Genomic DNA, 27,976 nt, shown 5'->3' on the forward strand with positions numbered 1-27,976 from the left:
AAGTCGATATTTTAATCAGCTCCTCATTCACAATGGTGTTGAGGGTGTCAAGATTAGGGTGAGAGATGACATAAGTTGTGTCATATATCCATATCTATCCGAGACCAGTATAAATTGGGTAGCACCCTCAAGTACGGCGCTACTAATTAATTGTGGACTGTATAGATTATATAGTTTAACTGAATGAACGGGGGGGGGGTAGGTTACACATGGATATACCCATCAAGAAAAAAACACTTGTACATAATCCCACCACTTACCAGATATTCTCTGGTGGTCACTTGATGTGGCTGGTCACTTGATGTGGCTGGATTAAAACATACCTAACTGGCCAGTATCAGTCTGCTATAACTACAAAGGTTACTTAACTGCGGGTGATTGATGCTCCTTATTTCCTCCATTCACCATCTGTTTTCGATGTCCTGCTACACCGACACGGTTCTTATTCCAGCAGGACGAGGTATCCGTTGGTTTGTCCCAGTTTAGAAGTCGTGATTCCATAAAATTTCGCTATCCTCGGGACGAGAAACCACGCGTTCACTCGGAGCAGGGCGATTTATTTCACTTCCCGCATTCTCTTAACTTAATGTTATTATCACTGATTACATTACCATTCACAAGACGATTTAACGTCTCATAATTATTATACACATTAGAGGTCACTCCATTAAGATCTGAGACCGATGAGTGAGGATTAACTCACGGGTAATTTCCCCTGGACACATTCCATGGCGGCGCACCCGTCACTCACGGTCCTACTATTATCCACTTATTTTACCACTTTATCACGGTGGTCACGTAAATCTCGTTCCCTCACTCTTCACCAGGAACAATTACGACACTTCCTATTAGGAAGTGAGGCCTATATTAATCCTTAGGCCGCCGTGAACGCCAATTTCCTGATCCCATGTTTCACAGCTTCCTCACTACATTCAAAAACATTCCCGCCACCTCGTGCCCCAGTTCCACCTCGATCGCCGCACATCTGCGCAGGCGCAGTGGGAACCCAGTTGGTTCCATTCAAAATACAAATACATTTTGACCCAAATCAACACATTAAACACTTATTAGGCACTATAGCTTCGGAAATTAAATAATTTCCACACATTTAACACCCTTGCAAACAGTTCATCAGGACCTGGGGATTTGTTAGGTTTTAATTTCTCTATTTGTCTGATGACCATGTCACTAGTTACCGCAATCGTGCATAATTTATTATCGTCCTGTTCTATATAATCTATTATTTCGGGAATTTCGCTAGTATTTTCCTGGGAAAAAACTGAGAGGAAGTAGGTATTGAGAATTTCACACATATCCTTATCACTGTCAGTGATCTGACCTAGGGTACTTAAGTGGGCCTATCTTGTCCCTAATCTTACTTCTGTATACGTGAAAGAACCCTTTTGGGTTAGTCTTTGAATCCTTTGCGACCTTAGCCTCATAATCCCTTTTGGCTTTTCTTATACCATTTTTTTATGTCTCTCTTTAATTGAATATATTGATTTCTTAACTGCCCATCCCTTCTTTTGATACGCCTATATATGTCTCTTTTGACCAATGAGATGTTTTAATCAATGTTCATCCATTTGGGATCATTCTTGTTAGATCTAATTTCTCTACTCGGAACAAAAGTTGTCTGGGGAGCTAGAACTATGCTCTGAAAAACGTCATATTGGCAACCATTTCACCTACCTGACCCATAGTCAGTTCATCCCAATTTAGCCCACCCAGGTAATTTTTCATCCCCATGAAATCGGCCAAGCAAAAGAGATTTGATTGCAGTTATCTGGGTAATTCCATGATATATTGAAACTAAGTGATTTCTGGTCACTTTCTCCAAGCTCATCATTAACCTCAAGATTATTAATTAGTGATTCTTTGTTGGCAAGAATCAAGTCAAGCAGATTGTTTCCTCTAGTTGGTTCTGTCACAAACTGTTTACCTGGAGTTTACCTGGAGAGAGTTTCGGGGGTCAACGCCCCCGCGGCCCGGTCTGTGACCAGGCCTCCTGGTGGATCAGCCCCTGATCAACCAGGCTGTTGCTGCTGGCTGCACGCAAACCAACGTACGAGCCACAGCCCGGCTGATCAGGAACTGACTTTAGGTGATTGTCCAGTGCCAGCTTGAAGACTGCCAGGGGTCTGTTGGTAATCCCCCTTATGTGTGCTGGGAGGCAGTTGAACAGTCTCGGGCCCCTGACACTTATTGTATGGTCTCTTAACGTGCTAGTGACACCCCTGCTTTTCATTGGGGGGATGGTGCATCGTCTGCCAAGTCTTTTGCTTTCGTAGTGAGTGATTTTTGTGTGCAAGTTCGGTACTATTCCCTCTAGGATTTTCCAGGTGTATATAATCATGTATCTCTCCCTCCTGCATTCCAGGGAATACAGGTTTAGAAACCTCAAGCGCTCCCAGTAATTGAGGTGTTTTATCTCCGTTATGCGGGCCGTGAAAGTTCTCTGTACATTTTCTAGGTCGGCAATTTCACCTGCCTTGAAAGGTGCTGTTAGAGTGCAGCAATATTCCAGCCTAGATAGAACAAGTGACCTGAAGAGTGTCATCATGGGCTTGGCCTCCCTAGTTTTGAAGGTTCTCATTATCCATCCTGTCATTTTTCTAGCAGATGCGATTGATACAATGTTATGGTCCTTGAAGGTGAGATCCTCCGACATAATCACTCCCAGGTCTTTGACGTATCAAGAAAGTCACTAGACTCGAGATTTTCTGTCATATTGTTCCAATCAATTTGTCTAAAGTTAAAATCTCCCATTAACACAACATTTTCATATATAGATGCCTTATGAATTTCGTCCCATAACAGCTTACTGCACTCCCTATCAAGATTTGGGGGCCTATAAATCACACCCAAAATTAATTTGTCACGTTCCTCGAGAAACTGTAGCCAAACAGATTATGTGTTCGATGTTTCTAATCTTATATCATGTCTAAGACAAGAATTTAAATTTTCTCTGATATACATCGCCACTCCACCACCCTTCCTGTTGACCCTATCAGTGTGGAATAGTTTATAACCCTGTATGTTGCATTCAGAAGGCATTTCTCTATTATTCAGGTTGAACCAGGTCTCTGTTATAGCAATAATATCTATATTACCTGCACTTGCAAGTAATCTTAGCTCATCTATCTTATTTCTTAAACTCAAATTCAATTCAAATTCAAAGTTTATGCTCTATAAGGATTACAATGCTGAGTTTACAGAATTTGGTTATTGTGTGGTTTACATGAAGTAAAATAATAATTACAGAGTGTACCACTAGAACACCTAGCATGGCTAGGCATTTCGGGCAGACTTAGTTTAATTCTTAATTTTAAAATATTACAATTTATGAGGTAAGTTGGTATTATAGCTAAGTGACTAAATACTAGTTTGTGAGTTTAGCAATGTGAATGCTTTTGTTTTGGCACAGTACATAGTTTCAGTATTGGAGTATCACAGGCCAACTTTTGACTAGTTAGGATTCATTATTTTAAGACTGAGATTAATATTTCTGTTTATGGTCAAATGGGTGAGTGAGTGTAAGTGTGAACCACCAGGTGGTATTCGTGTAGTTAGTTGACGGGGTGTATCAGGGAGATAAGATGTTTTCTAATGGTAGTTTTGAAGGTGATGAATGTGTCTGCAGTTCTGGAGTTTTCAGGTAGGGTGTTCCAGATTTTAGGGCCTTTGACATACATTGAATTTTTGTAAAGGTTTAGTCGGACACGGGGAATGTCGTAGAGATGTTTGTGTCTGGTGTTATGCCTGTGGGTTCTGTCACAACTATCAAGAAAGCGTTTTAGGTCAAGGTTGATATTAGAGTTTAAGGCCCTGTAGATGTAGATTGCACAGTAGTAAGTGTGGATGTACTGAACAGGGAGTAAGTTTAGATCTATGAAGAGTAGGGGGGTGTGCTGCCAGGGATGGGATTTAGTGATTATTCCTACTGCGGCTTTTTGTTGGGTTATTATTGGCTTTAAGTGTGTTGCTGCAGTTGATCCCCAAGCATAAATAGCATAGGTGAGGTATGGGTAAATAAGTGAGTGGTATAGTGTGAGAAGGGCATTTTGCGGCACGTAGTATCGTATCTTGGAGAGGATCCCAACCGTTTTGGATACTTTTTCGGTTATGTGTTGGATATGGGTGCTGAAATTCAGGTTGCTGTCAAGGTATAGGCCTAGGAATTTGCCCTCATTATGTCTGGTAATTAGAGTGTTGTCGATCTTAATGTTAATTTGCGGATCTCCTGCTCTGCTACCAAACATAATATAGTAGGTTTTGTCAGTGTTAAGCGTAAGTTTATTGGCTGTCATCCAAGTCGATATTTTGATCAGCTCCTCATTAACAATGGTGTTGAGGGTGACAAGATTAGGGTGAGAGATGACATAAGTTGTGTCGTCAGCAAAGAGAATGGGTTTCAGGTGTTGGGATACGTTTGGAAGATCATTGATGTATATGAGGAAGAGCAGGGGACCAAGGACACTTCCCTGTGGAACTCCAGTATCAAGTGGCCGTGTTGTTGATGCTGTGTCTTTAATGGTGACATACTGATACCTATTAGTAAGGTAAGATTTTAAATATGCAAGTGCATGGCCTCTTATACCGTAATGGTCAAGTTTGTGGAGTAAGATGCCGTGGTCAACTGTGTCAAAAGCTTTTCTTAGATCAATAAAAATTCCTAGTGGATATTCCTTAATTTCCAATGCTGTGTAAAGCAGATCTAGCATTTTTATGATTGCGTCATTAGTGCTTTTATTTTTCCTGAATCAAAATTGGCAGGGGTTGAGTATGTTTTGTGCCATTACAAATGAATATAGTCTCCTGTGCATGAGTTCCTCAAAGATTTTGGATAGCAATGGTAAGTTTGATATTGGCCTATAGTTGTTTAAGTCTGTAGGGTCACCACCTTTATGTATTGGTGTAACCCTTGCCATCTTGAGTAGTTTCGGGAAGGTGCTAGTTTCTAGTGACTTGTTAAAAAGTAATGAAATAGCATGCGAAAGGACATGGGCCGCTCGCTTGTACAATAATGGTGGGACATGAGAGATTCCCTGAGTTATTTTTAAGTGACTTTATAATCTCGGTGACTTCCGTGGGCTCAGTTGGTGCTAGAAGGAAATTGGGAAATTCCCATCTAGGTAGTCCCAGGCATGGGCATTGGTACATGGGATTTTATTGGCGAGATTAGATCCTATGGTTAAGATAAGATAAGATAAGATAAGATTTCGTTTGGATTTTTAACCCCGGAGGGTTAGCCACCCAGGATAACCCAAGAAAGTCAGCGCGTCATCGAGGACTATCTAACTTATTTCCATTGGGGTCCTCAATCTTGTCCCCAGGATGCGACCCACACCAGTCGACTAACACCCAGGTACCTATTTACTGCTAGGTGAACAGGACAACAGGTGTAAGGAAACGTGTCGAAATGTTTCCAGCCGCCGGGAATCGAACCCGGGCCCTCCGTGTGTGAAGCGGGAGCTTTAGCCACCAGGCCAACCGGGCCACCTAGAAGAAGAAGTCGTTTATCTTGTTAGCTGTGTCATTGGGATGTAGTGGTGTTTCATTAGGTTTAGTTAGGACAATATTCTTGTTTTTTTTCAGTTTGTGGGTCCCTAGAATCTGAGAGAGTGTTTTCCAGGTCTTTTTTATATCTCCTCTAGTGTCTGTGAATCTACTGGTGTAGTATAGTTGTTTGGCTTTCTTTATTACTTTGGTGAGAACTGATGAATAGTGTTTAAGAATATCTTTGTGTATTAAGCCCTGTCTATATTGCTTTTTCATATTGGTGTTTATCAATAGATTTCAGAATGGTGCTGGTTAGCCATGGGCAACCAAGCCGTTTGTTTGTGATCTGTTTCGTTTTTATAGGACAATGTTTGTTGTATAGTTTAAGTAATTTGTTAAGAAAAATGTCTGTCCAGTCATCAATACCAATGGCCTTGGAGAATTCTGTAGGCCAGTCAACAGTCTCTAGGTCAGCTGTGAACTTCCTTATTGAGGCCTTGTCATGGAGTCTAAATGAGACTTTGTTGTATTCAAGTGGTGGTTTACTTATGTTTGTCAGGAGAAAGGTAGGGTAGTGGTCTGTAGTGCTATCTGTGATTATCCCTGATTTAAGGGGGGCTAGTATATTGGTCCATATGTGGTCTATTATGGTTGCACTTGTCTCTGTGAGCCTGGTTGGTTTAGTTATTGTTGGTATGAGAAGTGTGTTGTTCATATTGTTGATGAAATCAGTTACAGGCTGATCATCTACTATGCCAAGGTTGATGTTGAAGTCTCCAGCTAAGAGAATGTGGTGCTTATTCATTTGTCTGTTTGTTATTAGCGACTTTAATTTCTCATTGAAATTTGGGATGTTTGTGTGGGGTATCCGGTAAATGGCACCGATTGTTATAGGTGTCTTAAGGTTTTTTACAGTAAAATTAGCAAAAATGTATTCCCCATATTCATCACTAAAGCAAGTGGTGCTAATATAAGATAATTGGTTAGAGTAATAGATTGCAATACCACCCCCAACTTGGTTTGGTCTGCAGTTGTGAATTGCTGTGTATCCTGGTAGAGGGTAGATATCTATTGTGTCCTGCTTAAGCCAGGTCTCAGTAAGAATAATGCAGGAGAAGGGTGTCTTTAGTGATTCAAGGAGTGCCAGGAGGTCATCATAGTGTTTGCTTAAGGACCTGATGTTGTAGTTAAGTACTGATAGACTTTTAGCATTGTTTAGGATAGTGCTGGCTTGTGATGTTGTGTAATAAAGGCAGTTACTTTCCAATAGGTTTTGATTGGGTGTCAGATTATGGAGGTTTAGATCAGGGTCAACGTGATCAATCATCTTCTAGGTTTGAATTATGGTTATTTATATCCTGAGTTGTGTGTTGAGTTCTAGTACTGATGTCTGTAGTGGCCACGTTGCTCGCATGCCAGACCACCGGCTGCCAAAGAAACTCTTGTTTGGCGAACTGCAGCATGGAAAGCGCTCTCAAGGAGGCCAAAAGAAGTGCTATAAGGACACCCTTAAGACTGCTCTGAAAGCTTTCAACATCAACCACACCATGTGGGAGCTGATAGCTCAGGACAGGAATGACTGGCGAGCAGTTGTCCAGAAAGGGGCAACATCCTGCGAGGCAAGCAGAATCTCACTAGGTGAGCAGCGCAGGCAGGCGAGGAAGACCAGAGCCATCAGACCCCTCGATGCTGCCACCCTTCCCTGTCCACACTGCCGAGAACGTTTCATGTGCGGATTGGCCTGACAAGTCATCTGCGTACGCACCAACTTCAACCCCAGGATGACTAGATGGTCCTCGTCGAATCGACGGACAAACAACAACAATCTGTAGTGGTGGGAAGTTTGGACAAGTATATAGCTAGAGTATTTTGGTCATATAGAGTATAGTCGCTAATACACATAATGAAGTTGATGTTGCCTATGTGTTGTGCTGGAATGAACTAAAGTACAACTAGGTATAAACTAATAGTATAAAAATACAAATTAAAAATAGAACAAGACTCTCACTTGTAATTGCACTAGGGTCTAATATAATGACTTTTGTGTAGTCTATGTTTTGAGCTAGAATGAGCTATAGTACAACTAGGTTTAATCTAATAATATAAAAATACAAATTAAAAATAGCACCAGTCTCTCACTAGTAATTGCACTATGGTCTAATATAGTGAATTTGGTATTGACTATGTATTGAGCTAGAATGAGCTATAGTACAACTGAGTTTAATCAAATAATATAAATAAGGCACAAGACTCTCAATGTAATTGCACTAAAGTCTTATATAAGTTGTTTACAAGAATTAGAGTATAACTAGATTTAAATTGACAAGATAAAATACACAAGTTAAGGTAGCAAAAGAATAATAAAAATAAAAATGGCAATGACTTGGTTATAATATGCTAGTAAGATGGTAGACAGGATAATATAAAAGTTGTAGTTGAAAATACTAGTTTAAAAAAGTATAGAATAAAAATGGGCAATAAAAGAAGTTTACAATAAGTTTGGTCAGTATAGTATAAAGCAAAATTGGGCGATAATAGGGATTTTAGAATAAAACTGGGCAATTGAGTATTTCTTAAAGTGAGGTAGAATTATTGATGACAAGTTATGGTTAGTTTATAATAAAATAAGATAGAACAGTGATGTGGTAAGTTGTAAAAAAGGAGATAGATTCTGTAGATATTAAACACAATTAAAACTATGAGGTAGAATGGTCGTTGAATACAACAGTGACAATCAATAGTAGTTGGGGTATTAGAATATTAGGGGGGCACAAATTTATGACAATATAACACTAACGGTGGACTGTGGGTATTATCTGCACTTTACTCTGATTCTGTTAGTCTAGCCTCACTTAGGAATGTTTTAAGGTCATGTTCTGTAGAGATGAAGTATCTCTTCCCAGTCGGCTGTTTCCTAACTGCGATTTTTCCATCCCTCACAAAGCACTGGTGGAATTTTGGGGAATAGCTTAATTTTCTTAGCCGATAAAGGAGGTTTTGTCTTGTTTTGGTAAGGCACTCATTGACGTAAACATCAGATTTCATAGAAATAGATGTTTTTAGTAGGTTGTTTCTTTGTAGGCTAGTTTGGAATTTTAACAGCACTGTTTTTTTACCTGCTTGGTAGCCCATCAGTTTGCAATCCTTTAGGTCATCACTACGTATGTTAAGGTGAAGGTGGTTCTTGACAAGCTGTAGGGTGGTCTCCATGCAGGTCTCTTGGGTGACTGTGGGTGGGAGATTTTTGATGTTAACTACAACAGCGTCAGATAGCTGCTGTTGGTCATTATGGTCTTGGAAGTTGGTTATGACATTGGCAAGTTGTTGGTCCACTCATGATCTTTCCTCTATAATGTTGGTAGTAAGTAGGGTGACTTGGTCTTTTAGAGTGTTGATGGTGTCTAGGGACTGGGTGTGGGTGCTGCTTTGTTGTTCCAGAGTGTCTAGTTTATGCTCTGGAGCAGTGATCTTGCTGAGGTACTCTGCATTGCTAGCTTTTAGTTCCTGCATTTCTTGACTTAATTTGGTGATCGTTTGGTTCTGAATCGTAAGGAGTTTAGCTATTTCTGGGTCGGTGATCTTCTTGACATCAAATACTGGGAAGGAGTTATCTTGGACTGTGGCGGTGGCCATGTTTGTTGTTGTCTGTCGTGTGTTGTGGTGATGCAGGTGGGTGATGAGGGTTGTGTCCTGGCTGCCAGTACCAGAAGTTTTCCTCGTGTTATTACTGCTCTCACCTTTGATGTTAGGAGTCCTTGGTTGGTTACTGGATCTTCTTTTATTGCTCTGACCCTTGTCCATTGGCTGTGGCTTTGGGTGAATAGTAGGCAATGGGTGATGGGTGAATGTTGTGGAGTATCACTCCAGTGGCAGCGGGGTTGGAGGTGGTAGTACGAGTCCTATTAGTTGGTAATTTGTGAACTTTTGGGTGATTTCTGCAGTTGATTTATATCATTCTGGGTATCCACACATGTTAGTGTTATGTGGGTCTTGATTAGGTCATCACTGGGCTGCTGGGAACCTCAGGTAGAAGTAAAAATAGGGGACAAGGTTCCTGTTGCCAATGCCGCTGGGAGTGTGGACACCTACTATTTGTATAGTAAACCTTAAGAGAGCTAGTCATTCGTTGTACTCTACTATCTCTCTTTGTTTGTTGATCAATTGATTTGTGTTTACTAGCAACTTTATTTTGAATATTGTCTTTTAAACATATCCCTGAGGTATCCTGGTAAAATCTGCCGTTTTCAACCCTAATACTACAGCCTGATTGTTTCCCACAAACACCCATACCTCTATAATCTATAGTTTAAAGTCCTAGACAAGTCATCAATTACCCCCTCAATCGAATTGGCTAATGCAACCACTCCAGCCCCAGAGAGATGAACCCCATCCCTTGCATACCTGGAGTTTACCTGGAGAGAGTTCCGGGGGTCAACGCCCCCGCGGCCCGGTCTGTGACCAGGCCTCCTGGTGGATCAGAGCCTGATCAACCAGGCTGTTGCTGCTGGCTGCATGCAAACCAACGCACGAGCCACAGCCCGGCTGGTCAGGAACCGACTTTAGGTGCTTGTCCAGTGCCAGCTTGAAGACTGCCAGGGGTCTGTTGGTAATCCCCCTTATGTATGCTGGGAGGCAGTTGAACAGTCTCGGGCCCCTGACACTTATTGTATGGTCTCTTAACGTGCTAGCGACACCCCTGCTTTTCATTGGGGGGATGTTGCATCGTCTGCCAAGTCTTTTGCTTTCGTAGTGAGTGATTTTCGTGTGCAAGTTCGGTACTAGTCCCTCTAGGATTTTCCAGGTGTATATAATCATGTATCTCTCCCGCCTGCATTCCAGGGAATACAGTTTTAGGAACCTCAAGCGCTCCCAGTAATTGAGGTGTTTTATCTCCGTTATGCGCGCCGTGAAGGTTCTCTGTACATTTTCTAGGTCAGCAATTTCACCTGCCTTGAAAGGTGCTGTTAGTGTGCAGCAATATTCCAGCCTAGATAGAACAAGTGACCTGAAGAGTGTCATCATGGGCTTGGCCTCCCTAGTTTTGAAGGTTCTCATTATCCATCCTGTCATTTTTCTAGCAGATGCAATTGATACAATGTTATGGTCCTTGAAGGTGAGATCCTCCGACATGATCACTCCCAGGTCTTTGACGTTGGTGTTTCGCTCTATTTTGTGGCCAGAATTTGTTTTGTACTCTGATGAAGATTTAATTTCCTCGTGTTTACCATATCTGAGTAATTGAAATTTCTCATCGTTGAACTTCATATTGTTTTCTGCAGCCCACTGAAAGATTTGGTTGATGTCCGCCTGGAGCCTAGCAGTGTCTGCAATGGAAGACACTGTCATGCAGATTCGGGTGTCATCTGCAAAGGAAGACACGGTGCTGTGGCTGACATCCTTGTCTATGTCGGATATGAGGATGAGGAACAAGATGGGAGCGAGTACTGTGCCTTGTGGAATAGAGCTTTTCACCGTAGCTGCCTCGGACTGTACTCTGTTAACGACTACTCTCTGTGTTCTGTTAGTGAGGAAATTATAGATCCATCGACCGACTTTTCCTGTTATTCCTTTAGCACGCATTTTGTGCGCTATTACGCTATGTAGGCTATTACGCATACATATCATGTTTGCCATAGAATTTGTCCCAGTTATCAATGAATGGGATTGCAAGTGCCTTGCAGTACCTGTCTAGCCAACAATTTATACCAAATGCCCTAGACATCCACTCATTGCCCACTCCCATTCTAGACAAGATGCTATATATGACTGGGATCCCTTCCTTAGACCTGACTATTTCTATGGCTGACCTGTACCTATCCAGCAGCTCCTGTTTCCTGTCCTTCCCAATGTCATTACCCCCAGCACTAAGACAGATAATGGGCTTGTTCCAATTACCAGACATAATGTTATCCAACCTGCTGACTATGTCACCAATACCAGCTGCTGGAAGGCACACCCTCTGTCTGACCTTTCTATCCCTGTTACAAAATGCACAGTTCATATATCTTACCTGAGAATCTCCTACAATTAAAATATTCTTACCTTGATTAGCAGGGGAATCAGTGGTATCTTCAACCTCACTGACTACTGACGTACACTCGTCCTGGAGAACAGAGAATCGATCCTACCTTCACATCTTCTCTGTTAACCCTCCTTATCTTCCTTCTTCCTGAACTGTGAACCACTTGCCACTTAAAGTGGCTGCCACTCTCCCTGCTGGTGACCATTTCCTCCTTACCAGCTAAATCTATCTCACACTCACTCACAAACCCCTCTAAGCAAAGCTTCAGCCTCCTATTTTCCTCCTGAAGAAGTAGAACCTCTTTCTTCAACACCTGAACCTGGGATTCTAAAGCACTACAAGCCATGGTGCTTGGTAACACCCCACACTAACTCCCAGAGAGCTTAGGACAGGTATGACCACACATGACCACTGACCTTAACCTCTCCATCTGTAACAAGAAACTAAGCAGTTTGGATGTGACTTCCCTCTTCACAAAAGTACCTACCAAAAAAGCCATCGACGTTCTACGACGTAAAGTCAATCAGGACCTTAATCTTCCTCTACCTCCCGGAGATTTTGTTGACTTAATTGAACTCTGTGTTAATTTCAACTGTTTTTCTTTCAATAACAAGCTCTACAAACAAACCTACGGCATGGGAATGGGGTCCCCCATCAGTGCCGTCCTAGCCAACTTATACATGGAACACCTAGAGTCCGAACACTTCGCCAACATCATCCCTTCAAGCGTCACTTGGTTACGTTACGTGGACGATGTCCTCGTAATAACTCCAAAACGTTTTGATGTACGGGATCTTCAGGCAAGGCTCAACGCAGTTGAACCGGCGATCCAGTTTACACTAGAAGAAGAGTCCAATGACAAGCTACCTTTCCTCGACGTCCTCATTCACAAAGTAGACAACAACCTAAGATTTCAAGTTTATCGGAAACCCACCAATAAAAATTATCTCACACACTTCTATTCCAGTCAAGATACCAAGACCAAAAGAGGCATCATCATCGGGTTTTTCCTAAGAGCATACCGAATTTGTAGTCCTGAGTTTCTTGACGAGGAGTGTACATACATTCACCAAACATTCACAGAGTTACATTTTCCTTCCTTTTTTCATCAAAGACTGCAAGAAAAGAGCTCTTCAGATCATAAATTCTCCACGCATCAACACCACTCCCAGCAAAGTTATAATTCTTCCCAACAGTCAGGTTGCACTGAACGTCTCAAAAGCACTTTCACAAGCTAACACCAGAGTCGCCATCGCTTCTAGCACTTTAATAAAGGATATAACCAGGACAAAATCCAAGCACCACGAACCAGTCAATGCCGGAGTTTACACTATACCCTGTGGAGGCTGTGACAAGATTTACGTAGGTGAAACAGCCAGAAACCTCGACACCCGCCTCAATGAACACATTTACGCATGTAGGAACGATAACCTGAACAACGCCTGTGTACAACACCGAAATTCCACCAATCATCTCATGAAATTCAGAGACGCCCAATTAGTGATCAAAGAAACTAATTTCCGCAGACGTAAGTGCCTCGAATCAGCACTGATCGCTGTTTCGAATACAATTAAACAAAACAACGGCAGCTTCACCATCTCCGAAGTCTTAGCAAGAATCCTCCTGAAAACAGTAAACCCTGCCATCACATAGTCTCTCCTGTTATACTACACAAAGCACAGAGAGTGAACACTGAAACAAGCTGCCTCATTCCAGTTTATATTTGTCCAACCTATTTTTATGTTACCCAAGTAATAGCTTTTATATCCTTTTACTCATGTACGAATTAATTGCTCTACCATATTGTATTACTTTTGTCACTACCACTACTACTACTACTACTACTACCACTAGTGAACATCGAAATGGTACCTCACTAGTATTCACCTCACTCTGAGCCTTTATATACCCTCTGTGTCCATGTATTGTTTGTAATGGCTTGATAAAGCTCCTGGAGAGCGAAACATTGCCACAATAAATGTCACATTAGTTGCACTTGTTTCCTTTTACTTTACATATTGTCGGTAATTCTACCAACTTTATTACCATTGTGAATGAGGAGCTGATTAAAATATCGACTTGGATGACAGCCAATAAACTTACGCTTAACACTGACAAAACCTACTATATTATGTTTGGTAGCAGAGCAGGAGATGCACAAATTAACATTAAGATTGACAACACTCTAATTACCAGAAATAATGGGGGAAAATTCCTAGGCTTATACCTTGACAACAACCTGAATTTCAGCACCCATATCCAGCATATAGCCAAAAAAGTATCCAAAACGGTTGGGATCCTCTCCAAGATACGATACTACGTGCCGCAAAATGCCCTTCACACACTATACCACTCACTTATTTATCCATACCTCACCTATGCTATTTGTGCTTGGGGATCAACTGCAGCAACACACCTAAAGCCAATAATAACCCAACAAAAAGCTGCAGTAAGAATAATCACTAAATCCCATCCCTGGCAACACACCCCCCCACTCTTCATAGATCTAAACTTACTCCCAGTTCAGTACATCCACACTTACTACTGTGCAATCTACATCTACAGGGCCTTAAACTCTAATATCAACCTTGACCTAAAACGCTTTCTTGATAGTTGTGACAGAACCCACAGGCATAACACCAGACACAAACATCTCTACGACATTCCCCGTGTCCGACTAAACCTTTACAAAAATTCAATGTATGTCAAAGGCCCTAAAATCTGGAATACCCTACCTGAGAACTCTAGAACTGCAGACACATTCATCACCTTCAAAACTACCATTAGAAAACATCTTATCTCCCTGATACACCCAGTCAACTAACTACACGAATACCACCTGGTGGTTCACACTTACACTCACTCACTCATTTGACCATAAACAGAAATATTAATCTCAGTCTTAAAATAATGAATCCTGTGATACTCCAATACTGAAACTATGTACTGTGCCAAAACAAAAGCATTCACATTGCTAAACTCACAAACTAGTATTTAGTCACTTAGCCATAATACCAACTTACCTCATAATTTGTAATATTTTACAATTAAGAATAAAACTAAGTATGCCCGAAATGCCTAGCCATGCTAAGCGTTCTAGTGGTACACTCTGTAATCACAATTTTACTACATGTAAACCAAACAATAACCAAATTTCTGTAAACTCAGCATTGTAATCCTTATAGAGAATAAACTTTGAATTGAATTGAATTGAACCTAGTGTTTCCACTGGGCGGTGCAGCATCCGTCCCAGTGAAGAGCAGGGGTGCCACGAGCACGCTAAGAGATAACACAATAAGTGTCAGGGGGCCCTAGACTGTTCAACTGCCTCCCAGCATACATAAGAAGGATTACCAATAGACCCCTGGCTGTCTTCAAGATGGGGCTGGACAGGCACCTAAAGTCAGTACCTGACTAGCCTGGCTGTGGTTCGTACGTCACTCTACGTGCGGCCAGCAGTAACAGCCTGGTTGATCAGGCCCTAATTCACCGCGAGGTGAATTAGGTTTCGGGGGCGCTGACCCCCGAAACCTTCTCTGGGCATACTCCATGGTTCGAACAACGGACACTCAGCGTGTGAACTGAGAGCGTTGCCTACCAGGCCACGGGCCTGATAGGTCCACTTGACGTGTGTTTATGTTCAGTCTCATACTCACCTAGCCATGGTAGTGGGGTTCGATCCCGTTTTCCTGGTGGGCCGTGAAGAGGGCAGTGTGCCCCAGGGAGGGTATATAGGTCATGTGTAGTCTGAGGTAGTGGTATTTACCTCGGTATTACTGAGTGACGCTACATTACCACCAGGGGCGGATCTACTATGAAAATAATGAAGCTTAATCTCAGGGCCCCTAATCCCGGAGAGGCCCCAGAAACGACTTTAGTCCACATTGCTTAAAAATTCTGGGTCTACTGTATGAGAAGGGGTTGCCAAGGGGCCCCCATAACAGTTGAAGTTTCAGGGCCCCGAAACTGTAAGTCCGCTGCTGATTACCACTAACATTACAAAGTGCCATGATGTAACCCCGGGCACTGTAAGTTACCTATACTGACCACCAGTATAGTCACCTGGCTATAAAACAGACTCCTGGGTTTAATAAACCTGTGGAATGTGGTGTATTTAATGTTAAATGAAGCCGTATTGATACTCTAAGCCATTTTACTCATCTACATTTATTCACGATCATTAAGAACTATTTTAACGTTGTGAATAATGTATAATATATATTAATAAATATTTCTGACCTATGGTTACCAGGAAAAACCATACAATGGTATTCTGGAACATGCCATGAGGTTGACATACACTAGCAATGTATTAACATTTATAATAATATTTCCTATCAAAAAAGTATTAAAATAAATATAGTACATTGCGTAGGCACTTTCAAAATGGATTAATAATAAGGAATGTTGATGTAGATAACTTGCGGATGTAGTGCTTCAGGTGTTGGAGGTCACGTGACTCGTCATCTGTTGTCGTCAGCTTTCCCTTGACTAAGTTCACCCAAGTTCACCCCACAAATTTTGATATATCCTGAGGTTTTGGCGTATGGTGGTGTGGGTGTAAGATGCCAGAGTGTTGTGTGGTGGTGTTGCGGTGGTAGCTGGCGTAGTGACACCACCGGTGGCGGTGTAACACCCACTTTATAACAGTGTTGTCACGGCACCACAACATTGTTTACACTTATCCCAGCCAACACTTTACCCAACAAACCTTTTCAAAAATCATCTTCCTCCTCCTCCACGGTATTACCAGTGATCATCCCCGACCCCGCAGGGGATACCTCCTGCCAGGGATAACACCATGGCTTGGCTGCCTTGAAAAAAAAAAAAAAACTAGAGACTTCTGATGTCCCGGTGTGGTAGATAACTTACTGATAACTCTCACTGGCTCTTAACCTGGCTCTCACTGGCTCTTTCACTGGCTCTTTCACTGGCTCTTTCACTGGCTCTCCCTGGCTCTCAGTCCCTGGATCACACACCTTGCAACAATGATCATCGAGAGTCCTGACCTGCTGAAGCAGTGGCTTACTGGCTACCTAGCACCACTGTGAGTATTATTCTCACCCGGCACCTGCATGACGCTCATGGTTATTGATGGGTTAGTGGGGTTATTGATGGGTTAGTGGGGTTATTGATGGGTTAGTGGGGTTATTGATGGGTTAGGGGGGTTATTGATGGGTTAGGAGGGTTATTGATGGTTTGGGAGGGTTATTGATGGGTTAGGGTTATTGATGGGTTAGGAGGGTTATTGATGGGTTAGGAGGGTTATTGATGGGTTGGGAGGGTTATTGATGGTTTAGGAGGGTTATTGATGGGTTATGAGTGTTATTGATGGGTTAGTGGGGTTATTGATGGGTTGGGAGGGTTATTGATGGGTTAGGAGGGTTATTGATGGATTAGTGGGGTTATTGATGGGTTAGTGGGGTTATTGATGGGTTAGGAGGGTTATTGATGGGTTAGGAGGGTTATTGATGGGTTAGGAGGGTTATTGATGGGTTGGGAGGGTTACTGATGGGTTAGGAGGGTTAATGGGTTAGTGGGGTTATTGATGGGTTAGGAGGGTTATTGATGGGTTAGGAGGGTTATTGATGGGTTAGGAGGGTCATTGATGGGTTGGGAGGGTTACTGATGGGTTAGTGGGGTTATTGATGTGTTAGTGGGGTTATTGATGGGTTAGTGGGGTTATTGATGGGTTAGGAGGGTTATTGATGGGTTAGGAGGGTTATTGATGGGTTAGGAGGGTTATTGATGGGTTAGTGGGGTTATTGATGGGTTAGGAGGGTTATTGATGGGGTTAGTGGGGTTATTGATGGGTTAATGGGGTTATTGATGGGTTAGTGGGGTTATTGATGGGTTATTGATGGGTTAGGAGGGTTATTGATGGGTTAGTGGGATTATTGATGGGTTGGGAGGGTTATTGATGGGTCAGGAGGGTTATTAATGGGTTAGTGGGGTTATTGATGGGTTAGTGGGGTTATTGATGGGTTAGGAGGGTTATTGATGGGTTAGGAGGGTTATTGATGGGTTAGGAGGGTTATTGATGGGTTAGTGGGGTTGATGGGTTAGGGGGGTTATTGATGGGTTAAGAGGGTTATTGATGGGTTAGGAGGGTTTTTAATGGGTTAGGAGGGTTTTTGATAGATTAGGAGGGTTTTTGATGGGTTAGGAGGGTTGTTGATGGGTTAGGAGGGTTGTTGATGGGTTAGTGGGGTTGATGGGTTAGGGTTATTGATGGGTTGGGGGGTTATTGATGGGTTAGGGTTATTGATGGGTTAGGAGGGTTATTGATGGGTTAAGAGGGTTGTTGATGGGTTAGGGTTATTGATGGGTTAGGATGATTGATGGGTTAGGAGGGTTATTGATGAGTTAGGAGGGTTATTGATGGGTTAGGAAGGTTATTGATGGATTAGGAGGGCTATTGATGGGTTAAGAGGGTTATTGATGGGTTAAGAGGGTTGTTGATGGGTTAGGGTTATTGATGGTTTAGGAGGGTTATTGATGGGTTAGGATGATTGATGGGTTAGGAGGGTTATTGATGAGTTAGGAGGGTTATTGATGGGTTAGGAAGGTTATTGATGGATTAGGAGGGCTATTGATGGGTTAGGAGGGTTATTGATGCATTAGGAGGGTTATTGATGAATTAGGAAGGTTATTGATGGGTTAGGAGGGTTATTGATGGATTAGGAGGGTTATTGATGGGTTAGGAGGGTTATTGATGGGTTAGAAGGGTTATTGATGGGTTAGGAGGGTTTTTGATGGGTTGGGAGGGTTATTGATGGGTTGGGAGGGTTATTGATGGGTTAGGAGGGTTATTGATGGGTTAGGAGGGTTTTTAATGGGTTAGGAGGGTTTTTGATGGGTTAGGAGGGTTGTTGATGGGTTAGGAGGGTTGTTGATGGGTTAGGAGGGTTGTTGATGGGTTAGTGGGGTTGATGGGTTAGGAGGGTTATTGATCGGTTAGGAGGGTTATTGATGGGTTGGGAGGGTTATTGATGGGTTAGGGTTATTGATGGGTTAGGTGGGTTATTGATGGGTTAGGGGGGTTATTGATGGGTTAAGAGGGTTGTTGATGGGTTAGGGTTATTGATGGTTTAGGAGGGTTATTGATGGGTTAGAATGATTGATGGGTTAGGAGGGTTTTTGATGAGTTAGGAGGGTTATTGATGGGTTAGGAAGGTTATTGATGGATTAGGAGGGCTATTGATGGGTTAAGAGGGTTATTGATGGGTTAAGAGGGTTGTTGATGGGTTAGGGTTATTGATGGTTTAGGAGGGTTATTGATGGGTTAGGATGATTGATGGGTTAGGAGGGTTATTGATGAGTTAGGAGGGTTATTGATGGGTTAGGAAGGTTATTGATGGATTAGGAGGGCTATTGATGGGTTAGGAGGGTTATTGATGCATTAGGAGGGTTATTGATGAATTAGGGTTATTGATGGGTTAGGAGGGTTATTGATGGATTAGGAGGGTTATTGATGGGTTAAGAGGGTTATTGATGGGTTAGGGTTATTGATGGTTTAGTTATTAATGGGTTAGGAGGGTTGTTGATGGATTAGGAGGGTTTTTGATTAGTTAGGAGGGTTATTGATGGGTTAGGAGGGTTATTGATGGATTAGGAGGGTTATTGATGCATTAGGAGGGTTATTGATGCATTAGGCAGGTTATTGATGAATTAGGAGGGTTATTGATTGGTTAAGAGAGTTTATTGATGGATTAGGAGGGTTATTGATGGATATGGAGGGTTAATGATGGGTTAGGTGGGTTTTTGATGGATTAGGAGGGTTATTGATAGGTTAGGAGGGTTATTGACGGGTTAGGAGGGTTATTGATGGATTAGGAGGGTTATTGGTGGATTAGGAGGGCTATTGATGGGTTAGGAGGGTTATTGATGGGTTATTGTTATTGATGGATTAGGAGGGTTATTGATGGATTAGGAGGTTTATTGATGGGTTAGGAGAGTTATTGATGCATTAGGAGGGTTATTGTTGGGTTAGGAGGGTTATTGATGGGTTAGGAGGGTTATTGATGGATTAGGAGGATTATTGATGGGTTAGGAGGGTTATTGATGGGTTAGGAGGGTTATTAATGTGTTAGGAGGGTTATTGATGGGTTAGGAGGGTTATTAATGTGTTAAGAGGGTTATTGATGCATTAGGAGGATTATTGATGGATTAGGAGGGTTATTGATGGATTACTAGGGTTATTGATGGGTTAGGAGGGTTATTGATGGATTAGGAGGGTTGTTGATGGGTTAAGAGGGTTATTGATGGATTAGGAGGGTTATTGATGGATTAGGAGGGTTATTGATGGGTTAGGAGGGTTATTGATGGGTTAGGAGGGTTATTGATGCATTAGGAGGGATATTGTTGGGTTAGGAGGGTTATTGATGGATTAGGAGGGTTATTGAGGGGTTAGGAGGGTTATTGATGGGTTAGGGTTATTGATGGGTTAAGTGGGTTATTGATGGGTTGGAAGGGTTATTGATGGCTTATTAGGGTTGTTAATGGGTTGGGAGAGCTATTGATGATTTAGGGTGGTTGTTAATGAGTTAAAGGGGTTATTGGTGGGTGAGGGGGGATGCTGGTGGGTGAGGGGGGATGCTGGCGGGCAAAGGGGGATTCTGGTGGGCGAGGGTGGATGCTGGTAGGCGAGGGGGGGATGCTGGTGGGCGAGGGGGGGATGCTGGTGGGCGGGGAGGGTTTATTGATGAATTAGTAGGGTTGTTGATTAATAGTGGGATTGTTGATTGGGTTATAGTTGAAAAATTTAGACAGGTGTGCAACATCTGGGTGTCTTTATTGTAGACGTTTTGCCAACCAGTGGCTTTATCAATACAAATTCTAGGACATAATTTGAAGACAGTAGAACTATATACAAGAGATGAGGTAATCAGTCCCTCAGCCTTGGAGTTGTAGATGATTGGTTCAGAGAACCGACACGTTGATAAATTAGACACATGCAACTCGTGGGTATCTTTATTGTCTAATGCCCAAAGATACCCAAGAGTTGCACATGTGTCTTAATTTATCAGCCTTGGAGTTGGTGTGAAGAGCACATCAACAAACTTACTCTCAATATAGACAAAACCTACTTCATGCTTTTCGGAAACAGCTTCAAATGTACAGCTAAACGTATTGATAAATGGTTCACCTATCACGAGACAGGCAGAGGGCAAATTTCTAGGTCTCCACCTTGACTTCAGTCTTAAATTTCAGACACACACAACAGATTTCCAAGAAAGTCTCCAAAACAGTAGGCATCCTTTCAAAGATATGGTACTATGTACCCCAATCAGCTCTTCTAGCTTTGTTCCACTCTCTCATTTACCCTTACCTCACCTATGGTATTTGTGCATGGGGCTCAATCACAGCAAATCACCTTAAGCCTTTAATAACCCAGCAAAAAGCTGCAGTGCGATTGATTACTAACTCCTGCATGAGACAACACTCCACCACTTTTCAAGAGTCTTAACTTGCTAAATATACAAAACATCCACACCTATTATTGTGCCTACTACATACACAGAACACTATACTCTAATGTAAACCCTCCTCTCAAATTCCTCCTTGATAACTATAACGGAACACACAACCATAATACGAGACACAGATCACTGTTCGATATTCCCAGTGTTCATCTCTCCCTGTACAAAAATGCTATGCACGTAAAAGGCTCGAAGATCTGGACTTCATTGCCTGAACAAACTAAAGGACCCCTATCTGCAAATCAGTTTAAGAAATCACCTCATCACCCAAAATTAACCAGACAAACCATACCTAACCACTACCAATTTCTCAAAAGCTACTCATATTGTGCTGATGAATGCTCAACCACTTACTACTTCCAAATTAGAATGTCTGTTCTTTTCATTGTTTTAAATAGTAGTAGATTGTAATACAGTACATCATAATGTAAATTGTTCCATTGTAATACCAAATTTAATTGTTTTAAATAGTACTAAACTGTAATACATCACATTGTAAATTGTTTTAAATTATTACGTTGTAATACTGTAATCTTTATTAGCTAATTCAGTACCATCACCTGATATAATATTCAGTTCTCCTGTACTCACTCTAACTCGTCTAATAACCATATGAACTATGTATTATTGCCTTACTATTCTTAAGTTAATCTTTAAGTTTGCCTGAAATGCTCAGCATACAGAGGGGCTTTTGGCATGTACACCCAACTATTATATTCCAATGTACAACCATGTAATTTGTCAAAATAAAAAAAATCTAAATCTATATGTTAATAGTTACTGATGGGGTTATTAGGGTTAATGGTGGGTTATTAGGGTTATTGATGGGGTATGGTTATTGATGGGTTAGGGTTATTGTTGAATTAGTAGTATTGTGGGGTTATTGATTGGGTTAGTATTTCAATGTTGATGGGCTCTGAGAGTAGTGAGACTCTTAAAACTCATCAAAGGTATATCAAAGGGTTAGTAGGTTATTATTAAGGTTAGTAGGATTATTGATAAGTTTAATAAACTAAACAGAAAATTCTTAATGACTACTAGTTCAGCTTCAGGCCAGGAAAAAAGTACTAATAATGCTAACATTAAGATTCTCCCCTGTCTATTCAGCTAGAGAAAATAATGAATATACAGTGGACTGCTTTATTGATAAAATAAAAGCATTTGACACACTAAACCACAACATCTTGCTTCAGAAATTAGAGCATTATGGTATTTTAACTCACTATTATTAATCTACATTAATTACATACCAAATGCCTCCCAGGAACTTGAACCAGTCCTTTTTCATATAACACAACATTTGTCATATCAAATCCCATATCATAAAAATCTTTGAGAGGGTTTTAAGAAGCAAGATCGCCAACCATTTAGATACCAATCAGTTACACAATCCAGGGCAACATGGGTTTAGATCAGGTCGCTCCTGTCTGTCCCAGCTACTGGACCACTGTGACAAGGTTCTGGATGCTATAGAAGAGAAACAAAATGCAGATGTAGTGTAGTATACACAGACTTTGCAAAAGCCTTTGACAAGTGTGACCATGGTGTAATAGCGCACAAAATGCGTAATAAAGGAATAACAGGAAAAGTTCGTAGATTGATCTATAATTTCCTAACAAACAGAACACAGTAATAGTAAACAGAGTAAAGTCCCAAGCAGCCACGGTAAAAAGCTCTGTTCTACAAGGCACAGTACTAGCTCCCATACTGTTCCTCATCCTCATTTCTGACATAGAGATGTAAGCAATAGCTCCATGTCTTCCTTTGCAGATGACACCTGGATTACCATGGCAGTGACCTCCATCGAATACACCGTGAGACTCCAAGCGAACATCAACCAAATCTTCGAATGGCCTACTCAAAACAATATGAAGTTCAGTGAGGATAATTTTCATCTACTCAGATATGGGAAACTTGAAGAAATTAAAAATGTATCAGGATATGCGACAAATTCTAACCATACAATAGAGCTGAAAAGTAATATGAAGGACCTGGGAGTGATAACGTCAGAAGACCTCACCTTCAAAGACCACAACAATGTATCTACCTCATCCACTAGGAAAATGATAGGATAGATAATGAGAACCTTCAAAACTAGGGATGCCAAGCCCATGACAATTCTTTTCAGATTGCTTGTCCTCTCTAGGCTGGAATCTTCTGTACACTAATGGCCCCCTTCAAGGCTGGCGACATTGCAGACCTGGAGAGTGTACAAAGAACTTAAACGGCACACATAAGTACGATAAGGCACCTAAACTACTGGGAACAGTTGAAGGTCCTTGATCTGTGTTCCCTGGAACGCAGGGAAAGCAAAAGCCTCGGCAGATGCAACATAGCCCCGATGAAAAGCAGGGGCGCCACGAGTACGTCGGGAGAGAACACAGTATGTGTCCGGGGCCCAAGACTGTTCAATTGCCTCCCAGCATACATAAGGGATTACCAATAGACCCTTGGCTGTCTTTAAGAAGACACTGGACAGACACCTAAAGTAAGTACCCGACCAACCAGGCTGTGGTTCATACGTCAGCTTGCATGTGGCCAGCAGTAACAGCCTGGTTGATCAGACCCTGATCCATCATGAGGCCTAGTCTCAGACCGAGCTGTGGGGGTGTTGACTCCCGAAACCCACTCCAGGTAAACTCCAGGTGTTGTTCTCAACAACAGTCAGTGAAGAGCTCACAAAAATTACCAGCATAGCAACTAACAGACTTGCTTTCAGTATTTCTACATGTTGTTTTGGAATAAAGCTAAAAATACCCATTTCAACTCAAAAAGTAGAAGTAATTCATACAGAAAGGCAAGACGAAGGAAAATTCTTAGATAATCACTGACTGCAACCTGAAATTCAGTACAGTACTTGCATCCAACACACACCTAAATTTTTTTTACAAAACTTTGGGCATTCTATGAAAAATATGCTATATTCTTTCTTCCCTAAACAACATTACCTATATACTGCTTTCTTATCTATCCTTACTTCATTATTATTTGTGATTGGGGGATAGAGTATTGGTAATTTGAAAATTGAAAACTTGAATAACAGTTCAATCAACAGTAGAATGTTTGTGTCAGAGAGAGGGATAGAACTATCATTAATGGTAAGTCAGTAATTATATTCATCCTTAGACAGTAAGGAATACTGTGCATTATGCTACTTAGTGCCCCTCTCAGTCTTACGCGCAGGGGTTTTTGACGTACTAGTACGCATAAATTCTAGCGCCGTCAAATCTCTTGGGAAAAGGCTGGTAGGCCTCCTTATGAAAGAATGGGTCTATGTGGTCAGTGTGCACGGTATAAAAAAAATCCTGCAGCACACAGTGCATAATGAGAAAAAAAAAACTGACTGTTTTTTTTGGCATAAAACAGCAACTTTGCACTGTATTTTCGTATGGTATTTATTGTTGTATTCTAGTTTTCTTGGTCTCATTTTATAGAATGGAAGGCATATCACAGAAATTGAGATGATTTTGACTGGTTTTACAATGAAAAGTACCTTGAAATTGAGCTCAAAGTAGCGGAAATGTTCGATTTTTACCAAAGTTCAAAAGTAAAAAAATCATGCCAAGCGTCCAATACACGTCAACTGGTGAGTCTAACATTCTTTTGCAAGTGCGCCAATATGATTTATACCATTTTTTACACTAATGCAGTAATCTGCATAACAGTAAATCTTCTATTTTTCATGAGAATAAAAATTCAAAGTGGAAAGCAAAAGAATGTAAGAGGGGCCTTGAGACGTGACTAATGAACAGAGGAAATGTCATTTTATTGTCAGGAATGTATTTCTTGTTTGTTCTGGACCCTATTCGGAAATTGGCATTTTTTGAAATTTGTGTGAAATTGGCAAAATTGCTAAATTCTGACCACTGTATTGGATAGTTGAAAATGGTAAATGGGTGGTTTCTTGCACTCATTCAATAGAAAAAATGTAGTTCTAGCGAAATATTCATGTTTTTTGTCGACTAGTACAGTGGAATTGGCCGAAAATGGGGCTCAAAGTGGGCAAAATCGCCGATGCATAAACATCGCCGAGACCACTTACTTCGCGAGAGCATAATTCCGTAAGTTTTCCATCAAATCTCATAATTTTGGAGTCATTATGATTGGGAAAAGATTCTCTATCTTTTCATAAGAAAAAATAATTTTTTTTTTTTTAAAATTTGGCCGACCCTGAGAACGAGTTTCTGAGAGGGCCTGTCGACCCTCAAAGGGTTAATTTCCAGAACTGATGCAGCCCATTTTGTTTTGTTTTATATTACCTATTTCATAGTAGTTATAAGTTTCATTATACGACTGTTGTAATTGTGTATACCTGGAGTATACCTGGAGAGGGTTTCAGGGCTCAGTGCCTCTGCAGCCCGGTCTGCAACCAGGCCTCATGGTGGATCAGGACATGATCAACCAGGCTGTTACTGTTGGCCGCCACACAACCTGACGTATGAACCACAGCCCTGCTGGTCAGGTACTGACTTTAGATGCCAGGGGTCTATTGGTAATCCCCCTTATGTATGCTGGGAGGCAGTTGAAGAATCTTGGGCCCCTGGCACTTATTGTGTTGTCTCTTTATCATGCTAGTGGCACACCTGCTTTTCACTGGGGGGATGTTGCATCGTCTGCTGAGTCTTCTGCTTTTATAGGGAGTGATTTTCGTGTGCAAGTTTGGTACTAATCCCTCTAGGATTTTCCAAGTGTATATAATCATGTATCTCTCCCGCCTGCATTCTAGGGAGTACAGGTTGAGGAAGTTCAAGAGTTCCCAGTAAGTTCGCAGTAATGTGTGCCGTGAAGGTTCTCTGTACATTTTCTAGGTCAGCAATTTCACCTGCTTTGAAAGGTGCTGTTATTGTGCAGCAGTATTTCAGCCTAGATAGAACAAGTGACCTGAAGAGTGTCATCATGGGCTTGGGATCCATAGTTTTGATGGTTCTCATTATTCATCCTATCATGTTTTTAGCAGATACATGATCACTTCCAGGTCTTTTACATTAATTTTTCACTCTATTGTGTTGTTGGAATTTGTTTTATACTCCTATATAGTTTTAATTTCCTCATGTTTTCCATATCGGTGTAAATGAAATTTCTCATCATCGAAATTCATATTGTTTTCTGCAGCCCATTTAAAGATTTGGTTGATGTCCACCTGGAGGCTTGCAGTGTCTTCAATGGAGGACACTGTCATGCAGATTTGGGTGTTATCTGCAAAGGAAGACATGGTGCTGTGACTTACATCCTTGTCTGTCAAATATGAAGATATCCTATGTCTGTTGTTTTTAGCAGCAGTGGGACGACCCCTGTGTCCATGCTCCCTCTCCATAGGATGTTAAAAGCACATGATAGGGGCTTCTTGCAGTCTGACTTGTTGTACAAGCAACCACCAGTTTGTGCTTACATCTTTGGTCACAACTTATTAGTCGGATTTTTGCTGAAGTGGTATTTTATTGTCAAGAAAGTACTACTGGTATGTCCTGTTAACACCGAAAACTACTGGCCAGTAACCCCAAAGCCTACCCTTGACCTTGAGCATTTAACCCTTAAACTGTCCAAACGTAGATCTACGTTTGTTTTTACACGTGAATGTAGATCTACATTTGGATAATTTATGGAATAAGGGGCAAGGTGATTTTCCAAGTTTTTTTTTTTTGGGGTGGGGGGAGGGGAGGAAGCACACCTTTTATGCCGAAAAATGCAGTAGGTTGGGGGAAGGTTCCAAATCATCTGTAGTATTTTGCCAAGAAGAGCAGTGGGCGGTGAATGAATGTCTAGGGCAATTGATGTAAACTGGTCATTAGATAAGTACACTGCAAGGTACTTGCAATTCCATTCATTGACAGGTGGGACAATTTCTGGTAAGTATAGGTATGCATGGGATGGGGTGCACATTTTTAGGACATGAGTGGTAGCATTAGCTAAGTCAATCAAGAGCCATTAGTAAACTGTATTAGACTTCAAACTGATAGGAGGTAGAGATATGGGGTGGGTGTGTGGGGGGGGGGATCAAAGGGGTTGTAGTATTAGCAGTGGTGTGCACTTACATGAAGCAAGGTAAGCTTATCCTATTACAATTCTTCTCTTCAGAATTAAATGTATCTATTTAAATATATATCATTTTGTTGTTCTGTGACTAAATCTAGTGTAAAATTAGTTGAAACTTTTGAAATTTATTATTCAGGGGTGTTTGATAATTGAAAATCTGTCCTTGAGATATGCGACATTGGGTCTGCAGTATCGTTGTCTGCTCTCCTGCTGAGTAAAATTATATACCACTGCCAGACATAAAGCTGAAACCTAGTACAATAATTTAAATTATATTAGCACAGTTTTTTCCAAATCATGTACCAGTAAGCAGGACTCATTTCAATCTAATATTGTGCAAGACACATTATGATATAATTTCCTCTCAATAATACTTGTCATAACTGAAAAAATTCCCTTTGCTAGAAATTTGGGCAGTTGTTTCTCCTCCTAGTAATGTGAAGGACCAGAGGATCTCACCTAGGAAGTTGTTTCTCCTCCTAGTAATGTGAAGGACCAGAGGATCTCACCTAGGATCACAACAGTGCCATTGTCACATCTTTGAGAAAAATGATAGGATAGATAATGAGAATGTTCAAAACCAGAGATGCCAAGCCAGTAATGATTCTTTTTAAATCACTTGGAGTGCAGGTGAGAGAGAGTAATCATAACCTAAACCTGGAAAATCCTAGAGGGGTTGGTCCCAAATCTGCACATAGAAATCACTCCGTACGAAAGCATAAGACTTGGCAGGCAGTGCAACGTACCCCCAGTGAAAAATAGTGGTGCCATTAGTACACTAAGAGAAAACACAGTAAGGGCCCAAGACTGTTTAACAGCTTCCCACCAGTCATAAGGGGAATTAGCAATAGACCGCTCACTCCCTTCAAGAGGGAGCTGGACAGATATCTAAAGTCATGATCAACCGGGTTGTAGTTCATATGTTGAACTATGTGTG

General features: G+C 41.4%; 1 protein-coding gene across 7 annotated transcripts in view; it reads left to right on the forward strand.

The window, feature by feature from the left end:
• Positions 1-15,954: 15,954 nt before the first annotated feature.
• The window catches only part of swm (Zinc finger protein swm), a 243,197-nt gene continuing 231,175 nt past the window's right edge, over positions 15,955-27,976 (forward strand). For 2 of the 7 annotated variants that reach the window (XM_070084978.1, XM_070084981.1), the window contains exon 1: positions 15,955-16,571. In XM_070084978.1, coding sequence (XP_069941079.1) covers positions 16,513-16,571 — 59 coding nt within the window. In that variant the 5' untranslated portion in view covers positions 15,955-16,512. The remainder of the gene's footprint in view (positions 16,572-27,976) is intronic. The other 5 variants (XM_070084975.1, XM_070084980.1, XM_070084977.1 and 2 more) reach the window with 3 other exon arrangements.

Source organism: Cherax quadricarinatus, chromosome 14 (genome assembly GCF_038502225.1).
Source record: "Cherax quadricarinatus isolate ZL_2023a chromosome 14, ASM3850222v1, whole genome shotgun sequence".
Classification (NCBI taxonomy): Eukaryota; Metazoa; Arthropoda; class Malacostraca; order Decapoda; family Parastacidae; genus Cherax; species Cherax quadricarinatus.